Source organism: Mesocricetus auratus, unplaced genomic scaffold (genome assembly GCF_017639785.1).
Source record: "Mesocricetus auratus isolate SY011 unplaced genomic scaffold, BCM_Maur_2.0 Super-Scaffold_100691, whole genome shotgun sequence".
Classification (NCBI taxonomy): domain Eukaryota; kingdom Metazoa; phylum Chordata; class Mammalia; order Rodentia; family Cricetidae; genus Mesocricetus; species Mesocricetus auratus.
Genome location: NW_024429267.1, coordinates 3584826 through 3599056, shown reverse-complemented (window position 1 = coordinate 3599056; position 14231 = coordinate 3584826). Strand labels below are relative to the sequence as shown.

The 14231-nt window shown below is 41.4% G+C and overlaps 1 protein-coding gene across 6 annotated transcripts in view; it reads left to right on the top strand.

Annotated features, from left to right (window-relative positions):
* The window catches only part of Iqch (IQ motif containing H), a 193244-nt gene that overhangs the window by 69146 nt on the left and 109867 nt on the right, over positions 1-14231 (top strand). For 5 of the 6 annotated variants that reach the window (XM_040739798.1, XM_040739801.1, XM_040739799.1 and 2 more), the window contains 2 exons: positions 2368-2486; positions 4268-4306. In XM_040739798.1, coding sequence (XP_040595732.1) covers positions 2368-2486; positions 4268-4306 — 158 coding nt within the window. Of the gene's footprint in view, positions 1-2367; positions 2487-4267; positions 4307-12313; positions 12437-14231 lie in introns of those variants that run through there. The other variant, XM_040739804.1, reaches the window with a different exon arrangement.

Genomic DNA, 14231 nt, shown 5'->3' with positions numbered 1-14231 from the left:
GCCTACTTGCATAGTATGCAGGGGTGTGTTTATAAAATACCCAAGGATGTTTTATTGACATCCTTGCCAGAACTTTCTGGGTTTAGTCTTCTAAGTGATAACTATTTACTTGGGGGCGAGAGGATCTCAGTGCTTTGTCTAATTGACCCTCCAGCATGTTCGCTTTCATCCTCATGGCCACCGTGTCTTGGCTGTAAGACCCCTCCTGCAAACCTGGGCCTTACATACATATTCTAGGTAGGAAAAGGGTAGAAATGGTGGTGTAGGCATATTTTCTCTTAAATTTATCAGGTTACATCAGCATTAGCCACAAGGAAGATGGGGAAATATCCAAGGATATGGTCAGTGTTTTAATTTAGACTTTCTTAGACTACGTACTTAGCATGATGAGTTGTGCTCAGGCCAGTTCATTTCATTAATAAGCATTCTGTCCTTTTTTGCTACCTAAATAGAGTTAATAATTGAGATATATTTAAAACTGACTTGCAAAATTAAACTTTTAAATTGCATATCCTTTATTTCTTGCTAAATCTGACAACTTTAGGAACTGGGTGTATTCTTGATCTTAAAGAAAAACAGGTTTTTAAAATTACCAGGAAGAAAGGAGAGAACTATTTGTATACAAATATCAGTAACTACCACAGAAGTGTACAGATTTGTCAGGAAAGTTACCAAGGGGTTGGAGACATGGCTCAGCAGTTAAGAGCACCTGCAAAGGACTCAGTTTCAGTTTCCAGCATGCATGTGGCAACTCACAACTGTCTGTAACTTTAGTTCCAAGGGATCCAATGCCCCCTTCTGGACTCTGTGGCCACCAGGCATGCATTTTTACACATGAAATTATTTATTTTTTACTTTATAAATGAATAGTTTTTCTCTTTCTGAAATTGCCAGTGTTTTTCCTAGAAATGCTTGTCTTCTAAATTTTCCAGAAAGGAAATTGAGTTTCAAATCAGGCAATCCTAGGGATTGTCTTGTTAGATGCAGACACATTGCTCGAATGTGTGTGTTCCATAAAATCCAAGACCGGTGAGTGAAGGGCAGCAAAATTACAGCCTCTGAGCAGGTCCCTGAGAACCTTAGATCCCATTAGCTGTGGTTCATCCATGCAAAATGTATACACCTTTGAGTTTTACCAAAAATTTTTAAAAGTCAAAAATTTGTCAACTGCTATGTTGTCTAAGCACAGGAATTTAGCCACAAAGCTCACTTGTCTCTAGGAGCCTGAAATTTAAACAAAAATTGTACTGAGTCTGCAGACATTAGAAAGAATCAGTTTTACCAGTGAATGTATGCATTCAAGACACCCCAGGATGGGGGAGAGATGGACAGCAGAGTCCAAAGTGAGCAACATAGCAGAGGAGCACAAAGGTCAAAGCAAGAGCTTTTAGGCCTCTAATGGGGTCTGCAGCCACTGATGCACTGGGCAGCACAATGGACAACAGTCACAGAGAGACTTGCTAGAAACCAGGGGAATCAGAGAGTGGGCATGACTGGGCTCGATGCAGCAAATTCCCTGAGTGGCAAGCTTTGATGCTCTGAAATTCTTGCTACTTCTAAAAAGATGCACGAAAGGATTTCTTGTAGCCCAACTTGAGGCTGAGCTCATTGAGTCCTCCAAGTGAGACTAAGTTGTGCACTGCTATCATTTATTAAGTTTTGATCAATGTCAATCAATTCTTTCAAGACTTCTGTTACAGTACAGACAGAAAAGAGCGAGGCTGAGTTGAAGGACTTGGGATAGAAGAAGACTCCTTTGTATTCAACTAACCATTTAAATAAATCCTTTTCTTCCTTGGCAAGGGTAATGATAGGGTTTTTCTCCCCTAGAATGCCAGGCTTGGGCTATTTGCAGAGAGTAGTTGAGTTTGCAGTCAGTTGGCAGGAAAGATGTGACTGAGAGAGTTGTTGCCTACAGATTAACTTCAAAAATAATCTTTATGGTGTTACTCACCATATCAGTTCCCCCAAGTCATTTAAATTTTTGGTCATCTTTCTAATATCTACCTAACAAAATAGTCTATCATATGCAACTATATTAATTATCTTGTACATAAACTTGGGAATCTGGCTACTTAAAGGAGTCTTCATTTTAAGAGACAAATTTTCCTCTCTAATCCTTGTGCTTTTCAAGTCTAATTTCACACAGGCATTCTGCATGAGGTAGGCTGACCATGGGTTCTAAGGAAAAAGTTACACTATTGTAGCAGTCACAGAGGTGTCATAGTTTGGGTACAGGAAATTCAGGGAGTAAGCAAACAGTGGGTGACAGAGCCACATGACTTTTGAGCCAAACCTCATAGCATCTACCAAATGGCTCAGCCTCTCTTTCTGGAAGAAATAACTTTGCCCTGCCTCCATCCACAGCCCCCTTTGCTCCAGCTCAGAGGACACACCATGTTCTGAAAGAAGTGGAGGAGCCTCACAAGAAACAAAAGACAAAGGTACTCATGCCAACACAGAGAGCAAGCAAGTTCCACCCTCGAGTAAGTGTCATTTCGGCAGCTTCCAAGGGGCATCTCATCTTACTGTTGTTCTCTGGGGTGCTATGGGTCAAACGCAGGGCCTCCCACATGCTAGGAAAGAGCTCACTGAACTTACACAGGCAGCTCCAGCTTTTAAAGAGGAAGATGAATGCACAAGTCAACTCCATGACACTGTGGGTGGGGTCTAAGATAGCCAGAGCCATTGCATTATTGTGAGATTTGCAAGTAAGTGATCAGCCTGTGCTAGCAGTTGGTCAGAGGCCAGGAGTCTGCTTGCCTTACATACATCTGTAGTCTATAAGCAGTACTATCGAGGGGTTTTTACCATATCTCATTTGTCTTTTTGCATAAGGAAAGACAAGCCCAAGTTTGACAGAAAACCATGCTGGGGAAGAGGAGGGAGTCCCTTTAACTAATGTTAAAGGAACTTGAATAAATAAATAATAAATTTATATATAATAAATGAATGTATGATAAATTAATGAACAAGTTTAATAAATAAATTGTTCTTTAACATTAGCCCCTCACCATAAAGTGTAATTCACCCTCCTGAAGATGTCCCCAGTTTAAAGGGCCTGGGTTTTTTAATAGGTTACTTTTTCATTTTAAGGACCACTGACAGATTTAGGGTAATTGAAACTTTTCTCCACAGAAAAGAGACATCTGGCAGTCCTTTTTCTGGTATGCCTTGTTTAGTCATGTTTGTAGCTGTCCTCATGAATAAAAGAAAGAGGAGTTAGTGAGCAGCTCCAGAGAAATTAGCCCCACTGCTCTCCTGGACCTCCTCTTTAAATGCCCAAACACCCTCCAGAGGTATTGGGTGCATTTTCAACACTGGTGGGTCATTTCCTCTTAAGAGACTGCCAGGCTGCTTATGGAACAGCATGTCATGTGACATCCCAGTTGCCATGGCAAATATTTGCGTTTCATGAAAAATGTGAGTTAAAAAAATGAAAGAAAGAAAATCAATGCAAATGGCCAACTCCCAAGACAGACAGGCCTTCAGGCGGGTGCTTGGCCGGCACCATTATTGTTTCAAATTCAGCTGTTTAACAGGCTGTGAGGAGGCCATGGGCTGATGTGCATAATGCGATGGGCCCAGGCACCTGTTTCGATTCTTACTCCAAGTGAGTTCTCCGCTCCCTCTGTTTTATAGAGATCGGGTCTACAGGTAATACACATGTCACAGTGAGGTTTTAGCCAGTAAGCAGTTTACCTTTAAAAAAAAAAGAATGATAATGTGTTTTCAAAATGCTGATTAGCCCTGGCATTATTTTCCCCTGTTGATTTGCAAAGGGTTCCCCTACTTTTAAAAGCAGTGCTATTTAAAGGCTGTGACCTCAGATTGGTACATTTCTGACTTGACTCTGTAATAGTGGCAGAGGTAAACTGGGTGTGGACATTAACGGTGAAGAGAAAGACACAAGGTGCTGGGCTCCATACTGGAGTCTTTGCAGATGCTCTACTAAGGCTCCAGCCCCATGCTTGACACCACAGAAAACTCTTTCTTACAAATACCCTCCAGAGTGGCTGCATGTGTATTTACTTTCTCAAACCCTTTCCTGAAAGCATGGGGCTTGGCATGCACAGTATGGGTGCCTGGGAGAGAGGGAGGTCCTTCTAATTACTCGCCACTGCCTGTGTGGGTAGGGACAGGCCGGCCCAGCAGGGGGAAGGGAAGAAGGGGGCGGTGGGTGGACAGGACTAAGCCGTCTATTTGTTTTGTAATATTGCCCATGAGAGCCATTTTCATTTAAACTGTGTCTCATTCTTCATTGTAGGGGAAAGGCAAAAGGTCAAGAGGACTCCTCAGTAGGAAGGTCTGTAATTTGTGTGACTAGTTGGAATTTGGAATCTGTCACCTGATGTCCTCCCTTCCTTTTGCTTCGGGGCAAAAGTATGGGAGGCCACTTGACAGCTCAAATTGGCAACAAAAGTTCTTTTGCACTTTCTTTATAAAAGAAATTAGATCGTGGTTCACTTAAAGGGAAAAACATTTCTTTGATCTCTGTCAGGACTGAATCATGCCACAGTCTTCAGTCCAGACAAATGATTTCCCATCCTCAAAATGTGACTGACTCACGTGCGTCTTTAGCTTCAAAGATTTTCATCATTTGAAAGTGTAGCTACAAAGAAGCAAGATGTTAAGAATGAATGTATTAGTTTCTTGGTATTTGCTCACATGTGCACATGTGTACACTTGTACTTGCATACTACATTTGTAAAGTAGACGGAGGAAAAAGGATTTAGAGTTAAGCTGTTCATAACAACCAAGGCAACAGCAACAACAACAAAAAGGAAACTTGAAGTCCCCACAGCATGGCAGGTACATTCTAGTAAGGCCTGTTCCACCAGGTCATGCATTGGGGGTAAAACCTTTGCACTTGAAATATATGAGACTGTGCAGGGCATTGAGGAGTGCCTCCTCTCCAGAAGAGAGCCCCTTCCACTTCTTCCCAGCAGTGGAGTTTACATCAGTGACTGCGGACAGTCCTTCCGAACCTGCATGCGTTGCTCCCAGATAACTGGTCAGTGCAATTAGATCTTCCTTCTCATTCTCATCACTTCTCACTGTGTAGAGACCATGAGCCTTACTCTGTACCTCAAAAAGAGAACGTTCTTAAAGAACCCCAAGGCTTTATTTGCCTGGCACACTTAGGAACTTCTAATATGACTTCAACATGATCTGTGTATGGGGCATGATACACTTCCCACGTTCACTGAATCCTCATGATGATAGAGGAACCTCTGTACTGTCACTGCAAAAGGGCAGTGTGAGGGTTATATACCAGGTGAGGAGCTCTTTCCTAGAAGAGTCCTCCAAACACTACTCCTAGTATAGCTGCTTGCTAGCCTGTACTGGGTGCCTACTCTGCACTGGGATTTGTTCCTAACATCTTCAGTGGGCTGCTTCCCTTGTTTTCACATCTCTAGGTGGTAGGTGCTAGTATTATTCCCATATGACTAGGAGGGATCAGACAGAGAGAGGTGAGTCATCCAAGGTAAACGATAGAGCTGGTGCAGGAAAGTGGATTGTGTGACTCCCAAGCCCCCAAAGCATTAGAAACCTACAAATCTCCACCGTTCACAAGAGAATCCTTCTAAAATACATTGCATGTCTCCTGTCCAGTGTATTTAATGCTTTCCCTTTCCAGTGCCATGTGCTTAGATGATAAGTTTGTGTCTTTGCTTCGTTCCCTACCAGACAGCAGTTGTCACCTCTGCTGTCATGTCTGTTTTTATCAGTTTCAATAGAGATAGCCTTTTCTGCCTTCTAGATCAATTAAATAGTCAATAATTAGTGGGTGTGGTGAGGCATGTCTGTAATCCCAGTGTTAGGAAAGCTGGATGAGGATTGTTTCTTAATCATTTTTATAGTGTTAGTTTCTTTAGTATCTTTCAAGTATATTCTTGTGATTGCCTCCATGGAAAACTTAATATTTTATGGATGAGTCAACTGTACCATTTTAATTAGACAACATGTGCAGCATTGAACCTGCCACTGCCCTCATCTGTTCTCGTGTGTGTGTGTGTGTGTGTGTGTGTGTGTGTGTGTGTGTGTGTGTGTGTGTGAAGTCAGTCAAGGTCTGTCCCTCTGCACCTCTGTCTTTCTGTCTCTCTGCCTCAGTGTGTATGTGTCTGCTTCTCTGTGTCTGTATCTTTGTCTTCCTGTCTCTCTGTCTCTCTCTCATAACACCTTATTTAAGGACGAAGGGGGGAAATTCCCAAAAAGGAGACTGTGGAATCCTTTAGAAGCTGTTTTAATTTTCCCTAATAAATTGCCCCTCCCCCCTAAGCATTTTTGCCTTAAACCTTCAAAATAAATCTAATTATATGGTTTTATTTGAAAAGAAGGTTTTTTCATGTAAAAAGTAACTGAGAAAAGAAACTATTACTTTTATAATGTTTGTCAACATTGCCTACTACATGTATATTTGTTACATGTAAATGGCTTTATTTATACACATCAGAAAAGAGGTTAACTTATCAGCAATCCACAAAGTAATATTTTTCCTTTATGTATTTTACTTAATATACTTTTTAATGATTACTCAGGAAAAAATAAAGTTCAGAAAGGAGAAAAATGTCAAGTATGGGAGAATCTTCTGATACTATCATAACCCTTTGGAAGTATTTAAGCCTTGTCATGTTCTGTAGTCCCATCATACTGTGTCTTTAATTTTTATTTTAATACTGTATCACAAGCTTGTACAATGCCGTTAAAAGCTCACTACATAGTATTCTTCAATTAAAGATGTCCCATAATTTTAATAGCCATTATGTTGTTTAACATTAAATCATAAATATCAGACATCTTACCTGATCACAGAACAACTTTGTATTGTAAATCAGTCCAAGTAGCTCTGAAGTTAAAATTAAATGTACATATACTCACTCAGTAAATCCTCACTGCCTTTTTAATGTGCATCAAGCAGGGGACCACAGTGGCAGCCAAACAATAGTGAATGAGACGAACTTCTTGTCCTCTCAAGACTTCTATTTTACTGAGGAAGGCAGATGATAGACATCTACTGTAATGTTCTAGAATGATCCATACTTAGAGAAAAATAAACAGACTACTCACATAGCTGTTGAGACTGTGCCCAAGTAGAGCTCTGTGAGAATCCTGTAAATAGTCTTTAGTGGTCTGTGACCAACAGACTTCCTCTACATACACCTCTTGAGGAGAACAGGAATGCCAAGCTTCACTTCTGTGGCAATGGCGACCCTTCACAAGACCAGCTCTTTCTCCTGTACCTATGGAGAAAATAATGTGTCTTTGCTTGGGGACCTGGGAGCCAAGCTGCTTTTGATCCCCAGCTTGTCATGCTTCCTGTGCAAATCCCCAGCAGGCTCAGCTCATCCATCATAATTGTCCCAAGTGGTCCTTAACTGTGCCACATTTTCTCAGCAAGCATTTGAAGGCTATGAGAAAAGGTGAAATCAATGCTGTAGTGAAGTCAAATGTGCCTCCAGAAAAGGGAATTTCACATTTGACTGAGAACAGACCCCGACTATTTAAAGTGCCTCTCTGGTCCTGCTGTTTGATCTTTCATATGGATTAGACGAACTCGGTGTTGTTGTTTCATGAGAACTCACCTTTTCTCTCTCTTTTTTTAAAATTATTTTTTTATTTAGGTTAGAAACAATCTTGTTTCACATGTCAGCAGCTCCCTCTCCTTCCCCATCACCCCCACCCTCCTTACCAGGTCTCCCAGTCCCCCACCCAATCTCCACTCCAATCCCCAAGGAGGGTGAGGCCCTCCATGGTGGATTTCCAGTAACTGTCAGTTCATCCAGGGCAGGGCCTAGGCCCTCCCCCAAGAGTCTTGGCTGAGAGCCTCTCATATTGTGGCATGGGCACTCAAAGTCTATTTGTATGCCAGGGATAAATACTACCCAAGGCTCCATAGATTACCTAGGCCTCCTCACTGACACCCACATTCAAGGGTCTGGGTCAGTCCCATGCTTTCCACACAGCCATTAATCTGTAGTCCAAGAGCTCCCCTTGTTCAGGTCAACTGTTTCTGTGGGTTAAACCAGCCCACTCTTAACTCCTTTGCCTATCAGTTCTCTCTTTCTGACACTGGATTCCAGGAGTTCAGTTCAGTGTTTGTCTGTGGGTATCTGCCTCTGCTTTCATCTGTCGCTGGATGAAGGTTCTGTTTCTCTTTAGAATGGTTTCAGAGTTGAGGAAGACCTAGTGCATGTGGCATCTTTCATATGAATGGCTGAAATTATTCTAAAAAACTGCTGCTGATACAAGTGACCCTGACACTCAGGTCCTTTCCCTTATGTGTCTCTGCCCTTTCTTCCTTTTATACCCTTTGTGTGGGTTGTGCACTCCAACAGTCCAGTCTTAGGTAGCTTCCGTGGATTGCAGCCTAAAGACTGTCTTGCTTACTCACACACCTCAGAATTCTAGAACATTACTTTTTTTGGTTTTCTCAATCCTGTACAACAGATAGTGTGGGTAATTTGTCATCCATTTTAGTTAGGAAGTTGCAACAAATAATTTTATGTATAAAAACTGGAGAAGAAAAAAAATCTCCTTTTCATGGTCAGAAAGTAACAGCCATGAAGTGGTTGTATTGGTTTCACAGTTTTACTAGCTCCAGGAGTTTGTTTAAAAAGATACTAGGTTGCTGGGCATTGGTGGCTCACACCTTTAATTCCAGCACTCGGGAGGCAGAGGCAGGCGGATCTTTGTGAGTTCGAGGCCAGCCTGATCTACAGAGTAAGTTCCAGGCCAGGCTCCAAAGCAATACAGAGAAACCCTGTCTCAAAAAAACAAATACAAAACAAAAAAAATACTAGGTTGAAGATGTGTCTCAGGAGTCATAGTGCTTGTTTGGCGTGCACAGGTCCCTGGCACTGCATAACACCAAGCATGGTGACAAATGCCTGCAAGCTCAGCTCTCAATAGGTGATGAGAGCAGGACCAGAAGTTCAAGGCTGCCTTCAGCTATATAGCAAGTTTGAAGCCACTGTCCCAAACAAACAAACAAAAATCAGAAAAAATTTAAAAGCCAATACATCTAGAGGGGTGACATGTTATGTCAGAGAGGACATATGGTGGCAAATTAGAATTATTAACCAAGTTTCTGTTAAGTGGTTTCTTAATAGAAACTCAGGTCTTACAGAGGAAGTGACTACCAGAGTCCACAGAGGAAGGCAGTGTAGGTCAGATTCCAGGTCATCTGGCTCCAGAGTCACCATTTCCCCACCATACCATGTAATGTCCCCTTTTGTATTCATGGGGGTTAATTTAACAAATTGCTCTCCAGCCCAGCAAATAAGAAATATCAGGTCAAGAGAAGGACAGGTTGGCTCAGACATAAAAAGTTACTAGAAGGCTGAACCAGGACAGCTCAGGAAGGAGTCACACAGAGAATTATGGAAACATTAGGCTGTGAGAACTTGGAGGTATGGGGGTAGGGCAATATAGGGTAAGGTATGGAAGAGAAAAATGAGAAAATGCCATGAGAACACAAAGAGGAACGAGGAAAGACATTGAAAAGTAGTGAGGGTAAGCGTCACCTAGGAATTCCTTCCCTTTATTTCTGTATGCATTGGGGGGATATTCAGGAATGTGGCCACTTTTGTCAATAACAAAAACACTGTCTCACACAACTCATTTACCATGAACATCAGTTTCCCATCTATATGGTAGCCATTGTGGCAAGGTGAGGCACTGGGGAAGGTCTATGTGAACTTCCCCTTCTTACAGATGGTCAAATCCAGGTCCACAGAGGGTAGTGTGTTGCCTGCAGTATGCATCAGACTGTGGCAGAGGTTGGATTTGAACCCAGGATAGTGGACTTCAGTGACAACTCTATTGAGCAAAAGGCAAGACTAGTGACTTACAAGATTCCTTATGTTTTGCTGGACGTTGGTGGCACACGCCTTTAATCCCAGCACTTGGGAGTCAGAGGCAGGCAGATCTCTGTGAGTTCGAGACCAGCCTAGTCAACAGAGTGAGTTCCAGGACAGGCTCCAAAGCAATACAGAGAAACCCTATCAAAACAAAACAAAACAAAAAGATCCCTTATGTTTTAAAATTCAGAACCGTGCTTATGCTATATTCCTAAACCCCAATTAAGTCAGCAGCGCTCTCTCTCTCTCTCTCTCTTCTCCCTCCCTCCTTTCCCCTCTCCCTCTCCCACTCTCTTTCCCTCCTTCCCTTCCTCTCTCTGAATGTTGTGTCTTTTGAACAGTTCCAGCCCACTGAGGGTCTCAACTTTGTTTTGTAGAAAGATTGACACATTGAGGACCTTCACTAGGAATAAAAACCAAGGTCAGGCAAATGACATCTTTGGTCTTTGGGAAAAAACTAAAGACTTAAGGGAAACTCTCTTCATCCCTTTGTCTAAGCTCTCAGCTAGAACTATATGCAGTATGGTTACCTAGACCAGTCCTAGAGGACGTGTTTTGGTGACTGAGAAACCAAACCCTGGTTTCTGCAGCAGAGTATCATAGTCTGTCCTTCCAGGCAGTGGAATGATCATCATTTTGTAAAGGTGCATTCATAGCAAATTTCCCGGCTGTCCCACTGTTCACCACTAGGAGATCAGTTTGGTGCCTTGTCTATCTGCTGTCCACATATATGAAAATGCATCAATAAGAAATTCATCTTAGCCTGCTATGATGGTGCATGCCTGTAATTTTTAAAAATGTTTATATATATGGACATTTTGCTTGCATGTATGTCTGGTACCTGCGGAGGTCAGAAGAGGGAGTCAGATCCTTTGAACCTGGAGTTACAGATTGTTATGAGCTACCCTGTGGGAGCTGAGAATTGAACCTGGATCTTCTAAATTTTAAGTACCTTTGGAATCTAAAAAAACAGACAGTGATTTTTAACTATTAAACCCTTTCTCCAGGTCTGAATGCTTGCAATCTTAGCAATCAAGAGGCTGAGGCAGGAGGGTTAAGTTTGAGGGCAGCCTGGGCTGTAGAGTGAGATCCTATCTCAAAACAACAGCAACAATAATGGAAAAGAAATTAGCCTAGGGCTGGCAATGCAGCTCAAGAGTAGAGTACTTACCTAGCATGAATGAAATTCTAGGTACCAAAAACAACAACAACAAATCCACTTAGAGGTAAGTTCTTCTTCCTGAATGTGTTCTTTGCATCTTTGCAGATGATATTCCTAAATTTTCTAGTACAGTTGCAGTCCTGGGCCTATCCATGTTGCTTCCCATTGGGTCTTACTAACATACGTCATCATCCTGCCTTCCTCTGCTTTGCTTTAGATTTAGAATTTCCCCTAAATAACTGCTCCAGAAACTCTGAAAGTTACCTAATTAGTGATTAACACTTTGCAAATGAAAAAGAACATTTCCCAGCTAGTTGACTCAGTCAGTTAGAGCAGGATGCTAATAATTAGGCCACAGCTACAGGTTTGAGCTGCAGGGGGAGGGGTGGATTGGTCTAGAGCGTAGGCATTTCACAAAGGGACAGGTGTAGTTGTGGCCCCAAGAAAGAAGAGAATGAGAGGATGAGGATGTCACAACACAGCCACCCCACCTTGCTCCTTAATAACATCACACTGGGAGAGCAGGGCATTGTCAACAAAAGAGGAAGAAAATAGAAGGGTGTGAGGGACACCAGCAAACGATACCAGACAGGTCGTGGAGATACAGGGGGAACAGCAGGAGGCAGCCCCTGAAGCATGGCATGACCTTTCATCAGGGCTCATTCCCGGCAGGCTGTGAGGCCGCTCCGTCTTCACCTGCTCAGTGCGTCTCACAATGCTGATACACGGCTTTAATTTGGGAAGCCTCTCTCTTGAGAGGCATGTCTTTTTTTGCTCTAAGTCTGAAGTGCTCCCGTGTGTGGCATTCTCTGTGACAGATGTACTACAGCTATGCTTTAGCTGACTCCAAACCCAGAGCTTCCTGGCACCTGAGTGGTCTATTTGATGTCCAGGAGTATGTTTCTTTGGAGAGCAGGTATCTCATCCAAGAAGGTAAAAAGGTGTAATCCTTTTGTTCTAAAACAACCCCTGTTAAAGTCTACAAATCCACTCCACCTTAGGTGATTCTATCAGAAGGTGTAAGCCATGTTTGTTGATGTGCATAGATCTCCTAGACCCAACCTGCGGGGAGGCATTGTCTCAGAGAGATGAAGGAGTCCTTTTGCTTCTGAATCCCTGCTCCCAGACTGCTCTGTTTCATAGACAGCCTACTTCCTTACTAGTCCCCCAAAAGAATAAGGAATTTTGAAATTATCTGAACATCTTTAAGGAGACAGGATTCTCTGGTAAATCACCCATCCATAGACTTTGCTTCTTATAGGGGTCTGGATCAAGCACGTGACTAGCAAGACCAGCCAGCTCCATGCATGACCATCTGTGGCCATTCTGCATGTCTGCTCTCACTGATGGAGCCATGCCATTCTTCTCTGAGTTCTAACCTTCCGCCAGCAGAACCCATCCTTGCAGGAAGGTAGGAATGCAGCCGTGGCCGTGTCTTGGGGAACATGTGCCACCTGCCGTATTCTACACAGCCACGGCTCACCCTGCCAGCACTAACGTCTGCTAAGGGGAGCGTTTCTTGTCAAACTCTCTTGCCCACTCACGAAGAAGAAATTTACTTCCATTTGTGAAACAATTTACATTCTCTGCGTCTTGATTAGATTAGAAAGAAGAAAATCTTGGCCAAAGGACTTTTTTCCACTGCTCTTACGCCTTCTTTATAACAGTTCTTCAGTTAAAAATGTGCAAAAGCTCATTGCTGTTTGGAGCTGGTGTCTAACACTCAGGGGCCTTCACCCTTTTGGACTTAGGATTTTGACTTGAGATGGTAGTCGCTATTCTGCTGAGAACCTGGGAAAGGAATCTGAAGTTTTTATTTGACCATGTTTGGTTACTATGTCTTTAGACTCTAAGGTTTAGAGGAGCTTTTGCCTTGTACCTATTGATCACTCACAGTTCAGTTATTTGAGACAAAGCATGAACCATCCTAACCTAGCATTGCCATGGTACAGCTGTTACTGATAAAGTCACTCTTTTGCCCTTTGAGTCTTATGAAAGCTCTTAAAAATTCAGAGAACAATAATCCCTAAATGGGCATATGTATGTTCAATGGATATGCTGAAGTAATTGACCTCTTAAATCCCTGAGTAAGCAGAAACAGTCATCATGGTGGGTTAACACCTTCTTCACTGAGGAGAATTCAAGGCAGAAACACCCCTGCCTTCTTGTTTCCTCCCTCCCTACTTCCCTAGGTCACCAGGAACTTTTGGATTCTGATGCAGAATGTCTCATTTTCTCATGCAACAAGTACTAACCATTGAATTCAGTGGGGTTTTTTGTTGTTGTTGTTTTGTTTTTTTTTACTGGCAAAATTTCCTTTTTTAATAGTAAGGCTTGAATCTCGGGCCTCATGTTTATTAGGCAAGCACTACCATGAAACCTATCTTTAGTACTTTTCTCATTTTTTTACTTCGAGACAAGGTCTCTTACTAAGTTGTATATGATAGGCAGGAAGTCACTCTGTAGTCCAGGAAAACATATGATCCTTATTCTTCAGTACTCCAAGGGAATGACAGGACTATACCACCAGATTCAGGTTTGGTTTTCTTTAAATGAGGGTGATATTATGTTTTACTTTTGTCATCCAAATATCTTCTGATTTGACTTAATTTATAATTTATGATGTTATTAACACAGAAAAATACATAAAAATATCACCCACTGTCCCACTCCTAAAGGATTTCTTTGGATATTTACACATAAAATAGTATATTTCCCTGTTTTTAGGGTTGATGACAAGTTAAAAACAAGTAATTAGCAACATAATTCTTTAAGATTATATGTATATAGCTAAAATATAGGTTAGTAAGAGATTAGATACCTATATATTACTTATAATTTTTAATTGTAATATATAGTTAATAATTATATATAATAATAATAAAGATACATAGCTGTACTATATATAATTTATAAAATGATTCAAGGAAACAGATAACAAGTTTCTGCTTTTGGTTTCCTTTGATATGATCAGCTAACCACATATAAAGATAAATATATCTTACATATCTATCTATAATTATATATAAAGATATACATATATATAAAACTGTTATAAAATGATTCAAGGAAACAGATAGTTATATATTATAAACAGCTATCTATATATCAACATATATGTTATATAATGTATAAATGTATATAAATCTTTATTATATATGTAGAAACACTTTTATAACAGTTTAAACATCTCATAATCTCTAAGA